The sequence below is a fragment of the Mesocricetus auratus genome, unplaced genomic scaffold, assembly GCF_017639785.1.
Source record: "Mesocricetus auratus isolate SY011 unplaced genomic scaffold, BCM_Maur_2.0 Super-Scaffold_4256, whole genome shotgun sequence".
In the NCBI taxonomy this organism is placed as follows: Eukaryota; Metazoa; Chordata; class Mammalia; order Rodentia; family Cricetidae; genus Mesocricetus; species Mesocricetus auratus.
The window spans coordinates 71,389,865-71,410,099 of record NW_024429182.1 but is presented as its reverse complement, the minus strand read 5'-3'; the positions used below and the strand labels follow the sequence as shown (position 1 = coordinate 71,410,099).

General features: G+C 49.9%; 1 protein-coding gene across 1 annotated transcript; it reads right to left on the bottom strand.

Moving 5' to 3' along the window:
• Positions 1-1,043: 1,043 nt before the first annotated feature.
• Positions 1,044-19,811, bottom strand: Prss36 (serine protease 36). Its single transcript, XM_040731283.1, has 15 exons — positions 19,775-19,811; positions 19,423-19,515; positions 19,211-19,246; positions 18,472-18,634; positions 17,860-18,140; positions 14,590-14,756; positions 4,847-5,096; positions 4,623-4,752; positions 4,039-4,310; positions 3,793-3,956; positions 2,714-2,951; positions 2,482-2,623; positions 1,965-2,230; positions 1,769-1,890; positions 1,044-1,515 (listed from the first exon to the last, which is right to left on the bottom strand). The coding sequence occupies exons 1-15, from the start codon at positions 19,809-19,811 to the stop codon at positions 1,234-1,236; spliced, it is 2,643 nt and encodes an 880-aa protein (XP_040587217.1). The 3' UTR covers positions 1,044-1,233.
• Between the last annotated feature and the right edge of the window lie 424 nt (positions 19,812-20,235).

Genomic DNA, 20,235 nt, shown 5'->3' with positions numbered 1-20,235 from the left:
CCTTACTTCCTCCCCTCTCTTCCTAGAAGCCTAGGCATTTGGACTCCAGCCCAGCCCAGGGGTCAGAGAATTCCTAGCGGAGGTAAAGAGGAGAGGTTGACTTGGGGGGAGGGGCAAGCCTGGGAGTCAGGGTGTGTTTAGGGAAACAATGAGGCAGGGTCCGTGTGGGGGTAGCTGGCTTGGTACCGAGAGCAGGTAGATAAATGCACTTCCTGGGAGGGCCTGAAGAATGGTCACTGTGCTACCTAGAATTTAACAGCTGCTACCCCTTGCAGCCTGCCTTTGTCACCTGCTACTCTCTTCTGGTCTCCCTTCCCTAGTCTCTGCCCGTGTAACAGACTGCGACCCCCAACCTCGGGAGGGACCCCTCTGCTCACCCAGTAAGACTTCCACCCTTTCCTCAGCTCCGTGTTTGCTGTCTTTACGCCCTCAAATCTCATTCCTCCTCTGACCATTTCGTGATCCCTAGTCAAGGAGTGGCCACATGCGTTTCCTTCCCACTTGACGGGGGGACACCAGCACGTCATGAACTTATTTTTCAGGCTCCAGTTTTCATGCCTTGCCAGATAGTGGGGTATGGATTGAATTAACAGGTGAGTGGCAGACACAGGGGTGGGATTTGTGTGAATGTGGCCCAAATCCTGAGAGCACTGGTTACGATGGACAAGTGAGCGTTTCCTGAAGGGTGCGGAGGTTCGTGTGTGTATGCACTCACAGGGAGAGACTCTAAGAATGTACATTATACACTAGGGTGTAATATTTAGGGCTGACTTTTACATCCCAAGACTTCCTAGTCCAGTGGGTACCAAGCCAGGGCTGAGGTATGCTGCAGGTGCTGGAGACACTAATTCCAATGGAGAGGTGACACACAACCAGCTGTCCACCTAGCCTCCCCCGCCCAGCTGCCACGTTATAGGGGACACATTTCCTGGGATCCCAAGGCCTGACTCACCAAGAGGGAAGAGCCCTATCCTTGGGGCTTTCCCCTTAGCTCTGAGGTGTTCGGGCCCTCAGCAACCTAAGACATGCCACAAGGCCACGTGTCTGTATTTACGTCTTTATTGTCTCTTCCTCCAGCACTCCCAAGGACTCTTAGGTTCAAAGCAGCCAGCACTGAGGTCTGATGATCTGAAAGCTAGTGTAGTATAGGTGGATGAGGCCCTCTCCAGGCCTGGGAGCTGGCCGGCTGGGCCACATTCCAGCCCTTATGGGTGGTGTGAAGAGGAGCCAGACTCAGCCCTGGATCAGGGGAGCCAGTGGGAGCAGAAGCAGAGCGGCTGCCCTAGGGGAGCTTGCAGCTCCTGCCAAGTCTTGGTGGCACAGGTCACTGTCTTCAGGAGGCCAGTAGGGGGAACCACTAGGAGGAAGGAAATGGGCTTCTCCCACTGTTTGCGATATCCAAGCAGCTTCAGGGCCAATGGCTGCAAACAGCTCCTGGCTACCTCGAACAGCCATGCCCATGAGAACCCAGGGGCCTCCCTCAGTCTGGCACAGGAGGGGAGGTGCCGAGGTCACCTGCAAAGTTGGAGCCAAGGCCAAATGGGTCTGCTACCCTTGCCCCTGGTCCTCTTAACTCCCCTAGGGTCCAGTCACAAAGCCCTGCTTGTCTCCACCCTTAGGTACCCTGGTTCCTCTCTAAGGTGTGGACCAGAAATACCACTTGTTCTTATCTGGAGCCCAATACCAAGAAATTCCGATCTGAATAGGGTCTAGTTGCCTGGAACTATCTTTCCCCTCCCTGGTCCCGGGGATGCCTAGACCCCTGTACCTCACATTTATCTTCCTGCCCCTCAGTATAGAGGACACAGAAGGTTCCAGGAGTCAGAATGCCCTGATAGAGGCAGTGACAGAGTCGTGGTGTCAGGATGGTGACAGCAGCAGCTACAGGAACTAAAGAGGAGAGAGAACTGTATAGGGTTCTGGCTTGAGGTCACTCCTCATTTCCATTACCCAAGGGCTCTCACCTCTGTCCTGGGGGTCTTTCCAGCCCAGCACCCAGCAGCTGGCCCCCGGGGGAATTCCCCCTGGCTGGAGGCAGATGGGCAGAGCTGATGGGGAAGGCGCCACCTGAGAGTTCAGCTCCAGTAGGGCCAGGGGGGGTCTAAGTCCTAAGTGCCTGGGCAGGCGAATGCTGATGACCGAGCGAGACACCTGGTGGCCCTGTGGGAGGGAGCGGGCCCCTGCCTGGCCCAGATACACTTCAATGTAAGGCACTGTTGTAGAGCCCAGCCTGTAGGAACAGGAAACAGCATCATCTCCTATTTCTTCCATAACTGGTGAAGTCCTTCCCAGCAGAAGGATTTCTCTGATGTCTCAAAAGATTTCACAGACCCTCCCCACCCCCAGCCAGCCAAACCAAAACATCCCAGCAAAGCTTTTCCTGTATAAACGAAGCCCGAAGTGACAAAGTCCTATTACCGAAAGAGCTCTTGATTTATCACCTAATCTTTCTCATGCTGCCTGTGGCTAGGAGAGACCCACCTGAGAATACAGTGAGTGGCTGCAAGGACCCAGCCCGGGGCAACCAGAATCCCAGTGCAGACTCGATTACCAGTCACATGCACTTCTGTCAGCCAGGGCCACAACGCACCAGCTGGAGTGGCCTTTGGCCTTAGGCCACAGGCTAGAGAGAGGAGGTGACCAAGTCAGCGGGAGTTCCAAAGCTACGTGCTCCCAGGAACCCCTAAAGCCTCACAGACCACTCACTGCTCACCACCGTGCTCAGTGTGTGGGGGACAAATCTGTTTCTCAGTCTCCTCCCCCTCAGGGCCCCAGTCCCAGGTTAGCTGATCTTCCAGGTACGCTCCCTGAGTCACATGACTGATCCATGGCCCGTGAGTCTGCAGTGGAGAGAAGGCTCGGGGGCGGAGACAACCATTTGAGAGGGTTCTGTGTCCAGCCAGGAACCACGTCCCCTCCTCACGACACAGAAGGCTCCAACCCGCATCTTTCTGTAGCATAACAGTATTATTACTAGCGTGAGCGCAGGCTACAGGTGCAGAGATACTCAGCTTTTTCTCGGCTTTCCTGGGATCCTGATTGTTACGGTGGAAGCTTCGACCCCCAGAGATGCTCAAGACCACTCCCACAGGGTATTTAAACTGCCCTCCCCAGAACAGACTCGTGGTCGTCTCCCCCCTCTCCTCTTTAGGAGGCTGGAAGGCTACCAGGGAGCTTTGTATCCATTAAACGTGGGCTTTTTCTAATTCGGTTTGATTTACATTGCTGTATCGGCGGAGAGGCTAATCAGAGTGTAAACACTTTTCACTGATTCTCCTTTCGTGGACTAATCAAACACACTTCCGGTCAAGTTCCAACACTAATTTGCGTAAAAATCTAGCCCTCACTTGACAAACTCCAACACCTTCTCATCCTCCCTCTTTTTAGAGACAAGGGTTTCTCTGTGTAGCTCTGGCTGTCCCGGAACTCAAAGGCGTGCGCCCAGCTTCAGCCCTCTCTTAAATTAAAATTGCCAAACTCGGGCTGAGGAGATGGCTCAGTTGGTAAAGCTCTTGCTTCACGAGGACCCGGGCTTGGATCTCCAACACTCACGCCTTAAAAGAAGGAATAAGCCGGGCGTGAAGGCGCACGCCGAGGCAGGTCTCTGACATCGAGGCCAGCCTGGTGCACAGAGTGAGTTCCAAGACAGACAAGGATACACAGAAAACCCAGTCTCGAAAAAACAGCAAGGACTAAACGAATTTTGGCACCACCCAGTGCGCCCCGCCCCGTCCCGCCCCCAGCTGAGTGCGGGTTAGGACCGGATTTTCGCGGCGAGCTCCTGCCGCTCACCCAGCATTGGCCCGCCTCTTCCTCCTCCAGGTAGGCGGGGCAAAGCAAATGCGGCGGGTCTCCTGGCGGCGGCACTGACGCCCCCTGGCGGCCGTACAGGCAGTGACACCACCAGCTGTTCATCAGCTGCGCCTCCAGCTGCGCGCTGGAGCCGGGCGCGGGTTCTGGGGGAGAGAGCAGCGAGAGGGTGCTTCGGCCGCTTGGTCCCCGCTCCGCCCACCCCACCCAGTCCGGGGCCCCGCGCACCCCCGCGGCCCCAGCGAGCCAGGCGGCAGCGGCTCCCGGGCAGGAAGAAGTGTTCGGGATGGGGCAGGCACACGGCACTCGGTGCGGCGGTCAGGTTCACGCGCGTCCTCAGCTGCAGCAGCGCCAGGTCCGAGGCGGAGTCCTTGGAAGCGTTCTCGTGCGGCACGAGGCGCGCCACCCTCTCCCCCTCCGGACGCGAGGGCAGCAGCACCCGCCAGGCTTCAAGGTCGCGGGGTGGGCTGTCAGAGGTGCGGGGCTGCTGGATGGGGTAGCTGAGGACGCGTGCGCATTCAGCACACACGCGGCAAACCTACCTTCCCAGGCTTAGACTGCATCTCCGGGTTGGGATGTTTCGCCCGACGCTGGAACCCCACTCCCTACTCTCTTATTCGGGCTCTGGCGTTTTGGATGAAGCCTCCTACCCACTCTCGACAGACTCCTCCGCTTTGTGCTGGGTTCTATACTCTCCAGCGGGGACCCCACTACAGACTGAGGTACAACTCCCACCCCAGAGGAAGGGCTGAGTCAGTCTCTGACTAATGTGGGAAGGGGCAAAAGTGCCTGATACGTGGATTCTCACTCACTCCAGAGAGCAGCTGGCGGGTGCCAAGACCCAGCTGTCCGACACCAGAACTCCATAGCAGGGTCTGGAGCCTGGCACCATCACCTGGGCCTCCCAGGGCCAGATCCCTGGCCGCGAAGCCTTCCCGCACTCTGAGAGATGAGAGGCCTGGGTCAGGGGGTCTGCAGAAATCGACCCTGCAGCCTCCACCCCAGCTCAGTCAGGCTCAGCGCGCCAGCCATTCACCTGGTTGGGCAAAGGTACAGTTTTCTTCTCTGGGCTCCTGGGGTCCTGACTGGGGCTTGTGAAGCTGGCTGGGGAAGGCAGGCCCAGGCTCTGAACCCATCACCTGTTCCCGTATCCAGGACTCGTAGGGAGCCACTGCAGTGAACACCCCGGGGCGGTTCCTCCGTCCACAGCCAAAGCCAAAGCTGGTGATTCCTGCCTGGAACCAGCGGCCACCATCCTCACAGACCAGCGGTCCCCCAGAGTCACCCTAATGATAGATGACTCAAGTCAGAGGCCAGTTCAAGGATCTATACCTACCTTGTTTTGGCCTAACATACAGCCACCTTCTAGAAACTGTCCTTAGCTACCTTCACCTCTGTATTATGTACAGCCCTAATCAGAAGAAAACCTGGTAAAGCAGAACCACCGAGTAACCAAAGCCAAGAGCATCCAGACAATGTGTCAACGACCTTTCAGGAGAACCCTGTCCATCTCAGAACTGAATGGTTCTTGTAAATAGTTCACCCCAAAACTGTCTCTGATTCCTAAGATTTCTAAGTCATAGCCCCTAAAGTTTTGTTTTGGGCTGGGCTTGAACCTAGGGTCTCACAAATGCTGAGCTCCACCTCAGCCACCGCCTTAAAAAGTAAACCAAGGACTGGGTAGGGGGGTTGCTCAGCTGGGAAAATGCTTGCCGTGCAAGCTTAAGGAACTGATTCCATCTCTATGTAAAAATGTGGTAACCTGAGCTACTCGGGAGGCAGAGACGGGAGCATCCTCTACACTTGCTGGCCAGACAGTCTAGCCTAATTGGTGAGCTCAAGGACAATGAGAGACTGTCTTAAAGAAGGTGGACTATACTCCTGAAGTTGTCTGCCGCCTGCACACATATGTATACTGCACAGTGCACACACTCAATCACAAAAAGAAAGAAATACCAAGCCCGGTGGTGGTGGCGCACGCCTTTAATCCCAGCACTCGGGAGGCAGAGGCAGGCGGATCTCTGTGAGTTCCAGGTCAGTCTCCAAAACAATACAGAGAAACCCTGTCTCGAAAAACAAACAAAAAAAAAAAAAAAAAAGAAAGAAAAAAAAGAAAGAAAGAAAGGCCAAAGCCAAGCTTGGTGGTATATACCTATAGTTCCAACACGTGGGAGGTGAAAGGATCAAGTTTCAGTGGCACAAATATTTTTAGGCTAGCCTGAGCTCCATGAGACTTCAAACAAATAAACACTTGTTGCCAAACCTGATCACTTGAGTTCAATTTCTAGGACTCACATGGTGAAAGGTGAACACTAATTCACACAAGCTGTCATTTGATGTCCACACATACGCTTTGACATATAGAGTGGAACACACAATAAATAAAAGTAAAAATAAAATAGATACTAGCCAAGGAAGATGCTGCTAGACCTAGGCAATACAAAAGCAATAAGAGCAGGTGTGGTATCGATGTCTGTAGTCCCTGCTTTCTAGAGGCTGCAGTTGGAGGAGTTCAAATCTACCCTGGGAGCATAGTAAGATCCTGTCTGTGAATGAGTGAATAAATGAACAAATTAATAAATTCATTAAGGGAGACAGGTGGTGGTGGTGCACATCTTTAATCCCAGCAGAGGCAGGCAGATCTCTGTGACTTTGAGGCCAGCCTGGTCTACAGAGCAAGTTCCAGGATTCCAGGACAGGCTCCAAAACTACAGAGTGAAAACTTGTCTCCAACAAACAAACAAGGCTCAATGTTCTGTAGAGTTATTCTACCCAGAATAGTAGCTAACAGACCAAAGCAACTATATTTCCTAAGATTGGCTCTAGTGTTTATGAGTGTGTTTTGCCTGCGCGTGTCAGTGTACCGTGTTTGTCTGGGGTCTGTGGAGGTCAGAAGAGGATAGTCGTCCCCTGGAACCAGAGTTACAGAGGTTGTAAAAGTTCTGGGAATTGAACCCTAACCCTCTGCGAGAGCAGCAAATACTCTTTTTTTTCTTTTCTTTTTTGTTTTTTTCAAGACAGGGTTTCTCTGTATTGTTTTGGAGGCTGTCCTCGACCTTACTCTGTAGACCAGGCTGGCCTCAAACTCACAGAGATCCGCCTGCCTCTGCCTCCCGAGTGCTGGGATTGAAGGCGTTCACCACCAACACCCGGTGCAGCAAGTACTCTTAACCACAGTCAACTTTGCAGCTCTGGTTATTTAAATTTAAATACAGTTTTGGTTTCTCAGTCCTGTCCTACGGTTTTATTTTAGTTAAGGTCTCATGAAGCCCAGGCTGGCTTCAAATTCACTGTGTAGTTGAATTGACGATGACTTTTGATCTTTCTGCTTCTGTCACCTCCTGAGTCTGGGACTATTGGCATGTACTATGGCTCTCTGCTTCTGTGTTGCTAGGGGTCAAATTCAGGGCTAGTCGAACACTCTACAACAGAAATATCCCCAGTATTTCAGCATGTCTAGCGTGCGTGCGTGCGCGTGCGTGCGTGCGTGCGTGTGTGTTGGGGTGGAGGACAGTGTGTGTGTGTGTTGGGGGTGGAGGACAGTGTGTGTGTGTGTGTGTGTGTGTGTTGGTGGTGGAGGACAGTGTGTGTGTGTGTGTTGGTGGTGGAGGACAGTGTGTGTGTGTGTGTGTGTGTGTGTGTTGGGGTGGAGGACAGTGTGTGTGTGTGTGTTGGGGGTGGAGGACAGTGTGTGTGTGTTGGTGGTGGAGGACAGTGTGTGTGTGTGTGTTGGTGGTGGAGGACAGTGTGTGTGTGTGTGTGTGTTGGTGGTGGAGGACAGTGTGTGTGTGTGTGTGTTGGTGGTGGAGGACAGTGTGTGTGTGTGTGTTGGTGGTGGAGGACAGTGTGTGTGTGTGTGTGTTGGTGGTGGAGGACAGTGTGTGTGTGTGTTGGGGGTGGAGGACTGTGTGTGTGTGTGTGTGTGTGTGTGTGTGTGTGTGTGTGTGTGTGTTGGGGTGGAGGACTGCTATGGAATAAGTTCTCTCTTTCCACCTTTATGTGGAATTGAACTGGAGCCACCTGTGTGGCAAACGCTCGTCCCCTCTGAGCCCTCTCACCGGCTCCTTTTTCTTAGCATCTATTTATTTTATCACTATGATGTGTGATGGGAGGAGCCATGTCTGCTGCAGCCCACATGTAGAAATGGGAGAATAGCTGTGGGGCTGGCTCCTTCCACCTCCAGTTCCAGGCAAAGGACTCAGGTTGCCAGGCTCCTGAGGTAAATTCCCACTCGATGAGTATCTGTCTTCCTTCCTCCCCTGCAACTCCCCAACAAGGTCTTGCTAACTGGCCTTGAACTCAAGCTCTCCCTTCCAAGCACTAACCAGACCCCTGCTTAGCAAACTCTGAGATCTGAACTTGGGATCTCGTGCTGCAGACCTCCCTGTTAGAAGATTACAGGCCTGGAACACCAGGGGCAGCTTTGCCTTTTCTTCTGTTCCTTTTCAGTAACACATCTATCTCAGGTGTTCAGTAGTCACTGTGACGAGCAGCTATTGAGCTAGATAAGCAACATTTTCCATAGATAAGGATTTTTTTTGAGACAGGGTCTTACTATGTAGCCCTGGCTGGTCTTGAACTCAGAGATCTGTCTGCCTCTGCCTCCTGAGTGCTGGGAGTACAGGCATGTGTCCTAATGCCTGGCCTTTTTGTTTTTAAAATTACATTTTTTTTTTTGGTTTTTCGAGACAGGGTTTCTCTGTGGCTTTGGAGGCTGTCCTGGAACTCGCTTGGTAGTCCAGGCTGGCCTCGAACTCACAGAGATCCACCTGCCTCTGCCTCCCAAGTGCTGGGATTAAAGGCGTGCGCCACCAATGCCAGGCTAAAATTACATTTTTAAGAAACATATTTATTTATTATGTATACATTGCTCTGTCTGCATATACGTCTACATGCCAGAAGATTTCATTATAGATGGTTGTGAGCCACCATGTGGTTGCTGGAAATTGAACTCAGAACCTCTGGAAAAGCATCCAACGCTCTAAACTGCTGAGCTATCTCTACACCCACCTTAAAATCACATTTATTGGTTGGTTGATTGATTGATTGTGTGTGTGCATGTTCAAATGCCACAGCCAGAACAGAGGTCAAAGAACCACCCTCAGGACTTAGTTTTTCTCCTTTCACCTTGTGGGTTCAGGAGATGGAACTCAGGCTGTCAGACTGGACAGTGAGAACACATACTTGCTGAGCCGTGTTGCCAAGATCAATATCCCCACTACAGTATGGGATATTCAAAGAACTCAAGAAATTAATATAAGGAAAATAAAAATGGACCATGGAAGGGAACAGGGAGTTCTCAAGAGAAGAAAACAAAAAACAAACAAGCAAAAAACTGCTAAACATTTTTTAAAGAGTTCAACACCATTACCCATCAGGGAAATGCAAATTAAAACTACTTTGAGTTTTTTTGGGGGGGGTATTTGTTTGCTTTTGAAAAAGGGTTTCTCTGTGTAACTTTAGAGTATGTGGACCAGGCTGGCCTCAAACTCACAGAAATCCACCTGCCTCCACCACCCAGCTACTTTGAGTGTTGCAGGAGATGTGGAGAAATAGGAACCCTTATTCACTGCCTATAGGAGGCACAAATTGATATATAGCCATTATGGAAGCCAGCTGAGAGGTTCCTCAAAAAACAAAACAAAAACAGAACTACCACTGGGTGGTGGTGGGACACACCTTTAACCCCAGCATACGGGAGGCAGAGGCAAGTGGATCTCTGTGAGTTCGAGGCCAGAAGCAAGTTTCTGGACAGCAGGGCTGTTACACAGAGAAACCCTGTCTTGAAGAAACAAACCAAACAAAACAACAATTAAAACAAACCGAACTACCATATGACTAATCTAAGCCAATCTGGGCATGTTCACAGAGAACTCCATGGAGATATTTACACTCTTATGTTTATTACTGCTCTAGTCACTGTAACAAGGCAATGGAACCATTCTAATTGTCCATCAACAGATAATCAATGAAAATATGGTACATAGATAAAATGGAATATTTCTCAGCTCTAAACAAAAGTGAAATCACAAAATTTGCAGGAAAATGTATGGAGTTAGACTGTATAATACTGAGATAATATATCTCAAAGGGAAAATGCAGTCTCACTTATGTGGCTCCTAACCTATAATTATGTATGTATGTATGTATGTGAACATGAGTACATGTGGCTACAACATAACGTGGAAAGAACAAGAAGGAGCCAAACATTAGGGCATGAGGAAGGGCTGAATGCAGGTATAGTACATGAGTTATATGTATAAAGCTAATGTTTTTTCTAGTTTTAACTATGTCAAGGATTTTTCAGTTTTGCCTTGGTTTTAATGCAGCAGAGCATAAAAATATAATTGATAGTCAAAGTGTAAAACCTAATGTGAAGCTGTGCAGTTTCAGAATGATTGTTTTAGCTGAATAGAGGTTCACTGAGATGTGTAAACGTCAGTGTGGATGCTCTCACAGCATGATCATTTTCCCCTAAGTTCTTTACAGTAAAGTTTTAATAAGATTAAAAAAACTCCTTTAGATTCCATCTTACCCCACTTAGAATAGCTATTTTCTTTCCTTCTCTCTTTTTTTATTTTTATTTTTTATTTTTTGGTTTTTCGAGACAGGGTTTCTCTGTGGCTTTGGAGGCTGTCCTAGAACTCACTCTGTAGACCAGGCTGGCCTCTAACTCACAGAAATCCACCTGTCTCTGCCTCCTGAGTGCTGGGATTAAAGGCGTGCACCACCAACGCCCGGCCCTTCTCTCTTTTTTTAAAAAGGGGCTTTCGTTTTTTTTTTTTTTCGAGACAGGGTTTCTCTGTGGCTTTGGAGGCTGTCCTGGAGCTAGCTCTGTAGACCAGACTGGTCTCGAACCCACAGAGATCCACCTGCCTCTGCCTCCTGAGTGCTGGGATGAAAGGCGTGCACCACCAACGCCCGGCAAATTTTTTTTTTTTTTTTTGGTTTTTCGAGACAGGGTTTCCCTGTGGCTTTGGATCGGCAAAATTTTTTGAATTTATTTATGTATGTTTTTTTTTAGGTATGCATGCTTTGTCTGCATGTATGCCTGCAGGCCAGAAGAGGGCATCAGATCCCATTATAGATGGTTGTGAGCCACTGTGTAGCTAGGAATTGAACCCATAACCTCTGGAAAAGCAGCCAGTGTTCTTAACCACTGAGCCATCTCTCCATTCCCAGAATGGCTATTGTCAAAAAATTAAAAGTAAATGACAGCGAATGCTAATGAGGCTGTGAGGGAAGGAGAACACCATTCATTATTGGTGGGACCATGAGTTAGAGTATCCATTATAGAAGTCGGGGTGGAGTCCCCTCAAAAACCTGAAAACAGAAATATCATCTAATGCAGCTATTCTGGGCACATGTCCAAAGGACTTCAGCCTACCCATCCGTGTTCACTGCTCACAGTAGCTGGAAAATACAGTCAGCCTAGACATGCCTTGGCTGATAAATGATTAATGAAAATGTGGCGACTACACACAATAGAATTTTATTCAGCTGTTAAAAAAATGAAATTTGCAGGACAATGGATAGAACTGAAAAATACTATATTAAATGAGGTGAGCCAAGCCCAGAAAAGATAAATGCCACATATTCTCTCTCATCTGTAGATCTTAGCTTCAAATGTCTAGATTTTTGCATGTTTAATTTATAGTGGCTGCAGCAGCCAGGAAGCTAGGAAGGGTTCATGAGAGGGGGAGGGGAAGAAAGCCTGAAAGGGTAAGGGCCTAGTAGAATACATGTGATATAAAGGGGGCGGGAGTTAAAGGGTTAAGGTGGCAAAGGGATGGGTAGACAGCAGAGAGGAGAGGTAACCAAAACTAAAGACTTATGGAAACCCAGTACTTTGAGTAAAAACATAATTAACAGCTTGTTCTGCAGAGTGTTCTAGGCCAGCCAAGAATACACAGTGAGACCCTGTTGTGAGAAGTCCTTCTGTGTATGTGTCAATAAAACACTGTTGGCTAATAGGGAAGCAAGATAGGTGGGACTAGGAGTCTAAGAAGATTCTGGGAAATGTAGTAAAGAGAATCGTTGCCATGTGATCTCCCAGGAGGAATGGATGCGGGCAGGAGTGTGTCCTCGTAAAGATAAGTCCTTATAAAATATATATTAGTAATTATGGATTAATAATCAAGTCAGAGCTAGCCGATAAGAAACCAAGCAAACGGCCAACAGCTTCATAATTATAGTGTCCTGTGTGTTATTTGGGGACTGAAAGCAGCAACAGGAACCAGGCAGCAGACAGGAAGACTAAACGTTACAAGACCCTGTCAAAAATAAATATGTATATATGGTTTTTTTTTTTTTGGTTTTTACGAGGCAGGGTTTCTCTGTATTGTTTTGGAGGCTATCGGTCCAGCCCAGCCTCGAACTCACAGAGATCTGCCTGCCTCTGCCACCCGAGTGTGTATATATGTTTTAAACATTTACAAAGTTTTAAATTCCATATGTATAAAGTTTTAAAAGGAGTTTGAACACAAGAACCCTGTATTTGGGGGACTTGAGAGATGGCTCAGCGGTTAAGAGCACTGGTTGCTTTTCCAAAGGATCTGGGTTCAATTCCCAGCATCCACATGGCAGCTCACAATTGCCTGTAACTCCTGCTCCAGGGAATCCGACACCCTCGCACAGACATATATGCAAGTAAAACACCAATGTACATAAAAAATACAAATAAATAATTTAAAAAACTGTTTTGCTTTTTTTTTTTTTAAAGAACCCTGTATTTGTGCACAGTGTTTCCCAAGAAGCCATGGGCTATTAAATGAAAATCTCAGTGTTAGGCATGGGGCACCTCCTTGTGAGTTATTGGTCAGAGAGGCCCCAGAGACTCCCAAAACAACACGGACTACTGTTATCGCTCTTGATTGCCTACCATAGGTGGTAAGATTCTGTTACAGAAGACACAGCACACTTGGGTTGCAGCACACAGAGAAATAACCCTGAAGCTGACTGGAAAACTCCCCTGCTGGCTGGCTTTCACAGTGCTGCGAATGCTTGTGGGAGAATTCAAGTCATCAATAGTATTCCCAGCGGTGAGCCCTGAGTGCTACAATACCGCCCTGATAAGGAAGATGTGTCATGGATGAAATAGTGGTATGAAGGTCACCGAGGTGACCACGTGCTTTCTGATTGGATTTGGGGTCCTGTTCTACAAGAAGGATTCTATCCCTGGTACTGTAAACCATGGAGTCACGGACCCTAGTTGGGAACCCACTACTACTGTTTTGGTAAATACACATGTGGTCAAACTGCCTTCTAAAAATATTTATGTTTGTACCCATAGACCAATGCAGCTCTCAAGCTTCGAAGCTTCCTCTGCTGTGGCCATCAGTTAATGCAGGCACCCATAACTGGTCAGAGTGCTGACGATAAGTGGCCACTGAGCCCTTACGGCTAGGCGGGACACCTATAGCAACACCCTGTGACTGTCCTCCAGGGAACAGGGCAGAAGTAGAGGTGGAAAGAACCTAGGAGCCAGAGGATGAGGAGGAGTGCTGTGAAGTGTGCCTTCCAGTCACTAGATGACCTTCACGCACACGTGCAGCCTACCCGCACACAGTCAAACCGATGAAGCCAGCCAGCATTCCAGCAGGCAGCACTAACTGGACTCAAGTGAGTTGCAAAGATTAAAAGACGAGACAATATGGAGTTGGGAAGGGTGGGAGGGGTTTGGGAGCATCTGATGGGAGAAGGAGGGGGAGTTCAGGGTGGGTATGATCAACATACATTGCATACATGTATGAAATTGTCTAAAAGTAAATAAAAGATGCCCAGGTTGAGGGAAAGTGAGTGATTAGAGCTGGAGAGATGCTTCAGTGGTTATCAAAGCATTTGTTGCTCTTGGGAAGCACCCAGGTTTGGTTTCCCACAGTCACTTGGCGGCAACTCCAGTCTTAGGGGTCTGGTGCCCTCCTCTGGCCTCTTCAGGCACTGCACACGTGGTACACATACGTACATGTGGGCAAGACACTCATACGCATAAGGTAAAAATAAATAAGTCTAAAATAAGAAGAAACTGATTATGTCTATGGATCCTGGAAGCTCAGACTATCTACCTTGTCTCCACACCAATACCATGAAGGCTGGGTTTCATTTCTCAATAAAGTTATTTCAAACATACTGTTTGGCCACCAGCCAATTATCTGGAAAATACCCTTCTGTGTAAAATTAATTCATTTTCCCAATAACTCTTTGGTAGGTACCTACTGAACAACAAGTGCTATGCTATAGGCTTAGAAAAATAATAGCTAATACTTTTTAGATCTCAGTGAGGTCCCTAACCATGGTAATAATACTTTGTTGTAGGTAACACATCTCTCTCACCATCCCTAACCCATGCCTCTGGGGACGAAGAGGCAGACAGAGCAGTAACTAACTCTAGATCCAGATGTTTTATTACATTATGCTTCCATGAGTAATAGGTACATGTATTGAGTCCTAACTTTCATTCACCTATAATCTTTATGTCAGTCCTACTCATTGATAATCCCTCTGTTTTGTTTTTGGGATAGGATCTCATGTAGCCTAGGCTGACCTCTATGTAGCTCAGCCTATTTCCCAAGTGCTGGGATTACAAGTGCACCCTGCTGTTCCAGACTATCTTTGGGTTTTTGTTTATTTTGTTCTCAAAGATTGAAACCAGAGCCTCCTAGGTTCTAGATACACACACTGTACCCTTGAGCCATACTCCCCAGCCCAGATTCCGTTGAAGATGAGGCTCAAATATGTGTCTGCTCCTTAGTTCCTATGGGTTAGGAGATCTCTCCTCACCTGGCAGGTATCCCTGCGTCCCTCTGGGTAGCCAGCACACAGCATCCCTGGCAACAGCTGGAAGGTCAGGTTGAAAGGGCCAGGCCGGCTGTAGAGACACTGACAGGCAGCCTCTCCAAGCAACCTTAGCTCCACTTCCTGTAGCACCCAGGGGAGAGGCAGAGGGTCTGAGGGCAGAACCAGAGAACAGAGACTGTGAGTCAGGTATGAAACACGAATCTTCCCAGACCTTAGGCTTGTCGCTTTCAGCTGCCTCCTGGATATTCCCATCAGCATGCCCCTTGGGTCTGGAGGCGTAGCTCAGTTGGTAGACTGATTGCTGACATGGATAAAGGCCTGTGTTCTGTTCCCAGAATGGAATAAGCCAGGTGTGGTGGCACATGGGAAGTGGAGGGTCAGCAACTCAAGGCCAGCCTCAGCTACATAGCAAGTCTGATGCCAGCTTGGGCTATGTGAGACCCTGCCTTGGCAAAAAAAAAAAAAAAAAAAAGGCACCTTGGCCTACCGCCTTCACCACATCATCTGTTGCCCTGCAAGCAGCCAGTGAGAAATGCCATAGATGGTGGTGCAGGGTGTGTATGACACAAGGTCCCCAGATGACAATGTAATATGGAGGAGCCAAAATCATTAAGAAGCTCTCGGCTGGGCAGTGGTGGCGCACACCTTTAATCCCAGTACTCAGGAGGCAGAGGCATGTGAGTTCGAGGCTAGCCTGGTCTACAGAGAGAGTTCCAGAACAACCTCCAAAGCAAAGTAATGCAGAGAAATCCTGTTTCGAAAAACCACAAAAGAAGACAAAAAAGAAGGAGAAGAAGAAGAAGCATCTCTTAATACTGATATGGAGTTGTATTTGTTAAAAAAAAGCATCCTTTTCACAAAGATATCGTGTGTATTAGATGTAATCGTGCATCCATTTTACAGACACAGAAACTGGATAAGCAGCTGAGCGTTACAGTACATGCCTTTAACTCCAGCACTTGGGAGGCTGAGGCAGGCAGATCTCTGGGTTTGAGGTCAGCCTGGTCTACATACAAAGTGACTTCCAGGACAGCAGGGTTACACAGAGAAACCCCACCTCAAAAAACAAACAAAAAACAAAACAAAAACAACAACAAAGGGAATTTGGGTGTCATCACTGTCCCACTTTATTTTGTTTTATTGGTTTTTAGAGACAGGATTTCTCTGTGTAGCCCTGGCTGTCTTGGAACTCGCTCTATAGTCCAGGCTGGCCTTGAACTCAGAGATTCACCTGCCTCTGCCTCCCGAGTGTTGGACCAACATGTGTGTCACCACTGCCAGGCTCCTCTCTCCCTTTTAAACAATTACTTTATTTTATGTATATGAATGTTTTGCCTGATTGCCTGTATGCATATCGCATGTGTGCCTGGTATCCACAAAGGTCAGAAAAGAGCATAGAATATCCTGGAACTGGAGGTATCTAGAATTACATTTGGTTGTGAACCACCATGTGGGTGCTAGGAACCAAATCTGGATCCTCTGCCAAGCAACAATTGCTTTATAACGTCGGAGCCTTAACTCACCTTCCCAAACTAGTTCTCAAGTCATTTGTGATTTGAGTAACAGCATTCCACTGTTACTCCCCAGTGCAAGAAGCATAATCCTGGGCTTGAGTGAGCAACCCTTCTGACTGGTTTCCTAATGCACTCTGCACCTGCTCCTTCCTGGAGAAATGTTTCTAGAGCTCAGCTCTGAGTTTTCACTAAAACAATAAATGGGTGCTCCAGGCTCAACCTGGGGCCCCAGTGCTAGCCTTTTGGGATTCCAGGTGCATACTACCACTACTGTGAAAAAAATTTTTTTTGAGACTGGGTCTCACTATGTAGTCCTAGCTGTTCTGGAACTCACTATGTAGAACATTCTGACCTGATGCCTCTGCCTCTGCCTCTGCCTCTCTGCCTCTCTGCCTCTCTGCCTCTGCTGTGTTGGGATTAAAGGTATGGTATGCGTCACCACACCCAGCCCAGCTGCTACTTTTGATGAAAAGTCTCAGGTACCAGAGACAGGTAAGGTGGCTGAAGAGATCCTTCCAGACTCACACAGAATCCTGAGAGGTCAGGCTACGGCTGAACCTGTCCTTGGAGCTCAGCAAGGAAAGTCTGGGGGTGGTCTGGGGACCCCTGAGTTGATGACTACTCGACCTTAAGATCTTCGGGGTCCGGTCTGGGCATCCTTGTGAGTTTTGCCCAGCCACTCACTCCAGCATTCTAGCTTTTCCCTAGGGTCCTCAGGCGGCCTCCCTCCAGCACATCCTCTCTCCACACCTTCTCCTAGGAAATCTGCTCGGAAGGCCATGTCAGGATGCTCTGACTTTTCCCAGGTGCTCAGGGTCACTCTTCCCTGACACCTCTGGGCCGATGGCACCCGCAAGCAGCAGCTGTCGCATCCCCTCCACAAGGCTTCTGTCAAAGCCCCGGGCCTGTGGAAGTCTGACCAAAGCAGATGTGGGATAGCTATGGGCGTGTTTGCTAGTGACAAAGTAACACTGAACAATAGGGGTGGTTGAAAACGGAAAAGCAGCCTGCCTCCTGACACCTTCCGACATAGCATTTGCTTATTAACTGATTATACGGTCTGTCTACCCACCATGATGCCACCTCCGAGAAGGCATGGGTTTTGCTTGTTCACTGGGGTTATCTCTTTTTAGTGCGTGTCTAACACAGTGCTTGGCACATAGAAACAGCTTCAGCCAAAGAGTGCGTGAATGAGTGTTCTGAGTAGGGAGAAGCGGAAGTGTGGGATGGACTGACGAGGGGTGGGCAGAGTGGAAGGGAGGACTATGGAAGAGCAAACGTGCTGAGCGTCAGTACTTGGACACCTATTGCAGAAGGTAATAGATGTGATAGCTACTGGGCGACAGATAGGCTTCGCTTGTGCCTTCTCTGAGCCACCCAACACCCCGGGGGGATGTTTTCCTCCTTTCGCACCAGGAAATGTGCAGGGGGAATGCTTTGCCTGAAAGAGCCGGCACGGAACCCGAATCCGACCTAAATGCAGAAGAGAAAGGAGAAGAAAGAACAAGAACAAAAGCTGGAGAAAAGGTGAGGCCAGAGGTGGGGCAACCTCTGGTGCAGAGGAGGCTACACAGAGGGAGGTTAGGAATTTTCCGTGAATCAGAACCAAGTCTCCAAGTTCCGCCTGGGTCCCTCCCTCCCTTTAGGCCCAGCTTCTGAGGGGCCACCCACAAGACGACCCAGCTTTTAGGGAGCTCCTGGACCCACACTTGCAAGGGCAGTCGCTCGCCCGACTCACCAGCCTCCTGGACGTCTCCCCAGCCAGTGGCCCAGCAGGCGGTGCCGTGAGCGAAGCGGTGCGAGGCGCGAGGCAGGCAAACCGGCCGCACCGAGGGGCTCAGCCTGGCGGGTGAGGCCAGGCGAAGCAGAGCCACATCGGAGCCCAGTTCCACTCGGCTGTAGTTGTCCGGCACCAGGATAGCGGCCACTGAGCGCAAGTGCGCGCCGTCCATGGGTCCGTCCTGGGAATGCACGCCCAGCAGGACTGACCATTCGTCCGCGGGCTCCAAGGTCCCATTCCTGCTCAATTGCCGGGGAGGGAAAGGGACTAGGTTGGTCTCACGGAGTCAGTGGATCACCTTGGGGCGGAAGACTCAGAGCCAAGAGGGAGATGGGTCAGTAGGAACCCAGGGAGTGAGCAGTCAGATCCAGATTTGGGGCCGAGACAGTGGAGGTTCAAAGTGTCAAATAGGACTTGGAGATGACAATGGACGTTGAACGATAATTCCTATTCCAGGGTATTCAGCCTGGACAGCATGACATTGCCGGGCAGGAACGGTAAACAGGGAAGGTCGAGCTGCAGGGCGAGGTTAGTCTTTGCAGGAGAGAGCTGTACAAAGACTTTACTCACGTCACGAAACAGTGAGCAGCAGAAAGGACCCAGGAAGGAGCGATGAGAGAGCCCCCGCAGATATGGCCCCCACCGTGATGCAGGCTCACCTGCCAAGGCCAAGTGCCGGGGCGTGCGTCGGAGCCCCCTACGATGCGGGAAGAGGGCTCCGGGTGGCCGCAATCTGGAAAGGAGACCCCTGGAAGTTAAAGCCCCTCCCACTCCGACCTTATTATTCCAAAGACTCTGGTAACTCGGGAGACAGTCTGAACCTCCATCCACTCCTTCAGTTTGCCCTTCTGAACATGACCAAGCCACGGCTGAGTTCCTGGGCACTTCCGATTCACTCATGACCTAGCCAGCCAGAAGCTTCTTTAAGAATCAAGGCAGCCAGGTATGATGGTGCGCTGGCTTTAGTTACAGCGCTCAGGAGGCAGAGGCAGGCAGATCTCTGAGAGTGCGAAGCCAGCCTGATCTACAGAGCGAACTTCAGGACGGCCAGGACTATATAGAGACATTGACTCAAAACAAAACAAAGCCGGGCAGTGATTAGATTCACATCTTTAGTCCCAGCCCTCGGGAGGCAGAAGGAGATGGATCTGAGTTTGAAGCCAGTCTGGACTACTGAGTGAGTGCCGGGACAGCCAGGGCTACACAGAGAAACCCTGTCTTAAAACCAAACAAACAACCCAACCAACCAACCAAACAACCAAACAAAAAAACCCCTCAAGATCCAAGGCAACTCATGGCTCCCTCTTACCTAAGTCTTCCGATTCTCCTTGGGTAGGACTGATAGCTGGAAGACAGAAGGCGGAGACAGAGACACACTTGCTACTTGAGCCCCGACGTTGCCCAGCCCCCATCTTCCTGCTCTAAGCCCACATTTGCCTCTCCATTCCCTGTTGTTTCAGCTCCTTGATCTGCCTGCACCTAGGCCACTGTGCCTAACTTTCCCTTGTCTGGCAGGCTTACCTGAATCCTGGGAGGTGCCTGGGATGGGACTGACCACTGGAAAGACAAGAGAGAGGCAGGGAAAGGCCGGGAGATGATGGCTTAGGTGTGGCTCTCACTCCTATCCAGGTTCAGTGTTCCGTCCCCCACGACACGGGGCCTCCCTTCCCTCTTCCCCTTCTACACAACCCCTCAGGCTCCTGACTTGCCCCTTCCCTCCTTCTGTCACCCTCCCCTTCTTCCTCTTGACACCCTACTTCTCTGCCTCTGCTGATATTTCACGGTCTATAAAGGATACAGGATACTTAACCTGCTTTTCAGCTCTCTAGGTGCTGGCATCCCGGCTTCCTGAAGCCCTGTCCACTGAACTTACCCATCATGACAACTGGGAGAAACAGGTGTTGGGACATGGTCCACTGGAGTCCAAGGGAGGCACAGAGACAGGTGAAAGGCTGCTTCCTGCCACCACACTGTCACTGACTATGCGGCTGGTCCCTCCTGATGGTCCCAGGAGTAGCCCCACCCTTCCTGGCTAGAACCCATTTGTGGGAATCTGAGAGGATCCAGGGCTGAAAGGGGAAAGTAGGGAGTTCAAAGGCCCCTCCCAGAACTCAGGTGCATCTCACATATCTGGAGGCTCAGAATGGAAGCAGCGGAGGTGTCCTAGCTCCAGGGTACCTGTTGTATGTGGGAGAGATGAGCAGAGAACTCTGGGTGTTAAAACCAAGTAAGATGAGGGTGCTGCAGGTGTGTGCAGAAGTACACACCTTAGAAGGGCAGGACCAACCTGAGCAGTAGCCCTTGGCATGACTCACCCGAGACCTCACCTTTGAT

What these genes read in the sequence shown, in the direction of transcription:
- Prss36 (XM_040731283.1), bottom strand. Translation starts at nt 19,811, where the DNA reads ATGTCCCAACACCTGTTTCTCCCAGTTGTCATGATGG. An exon ending in AGGCACCTCCCAGGATTCAG is followed by an intron (nt 19,247 to 19,422) that starts GTAAGCCTGCCA and finishes TCTGTCTTCCAG; the next exon opens with CTATCAGTCCTACCCAAGGA. An exon ending in CCCGCCAGCTGCTCTCTGGA is followed by an intron (nt 4,311 to 4,622) that starts GTGAGTGAGAAT and finishes ACGCGTCCTCAG; the next exon opens with CTACCCCATCCAGCAGCCCC.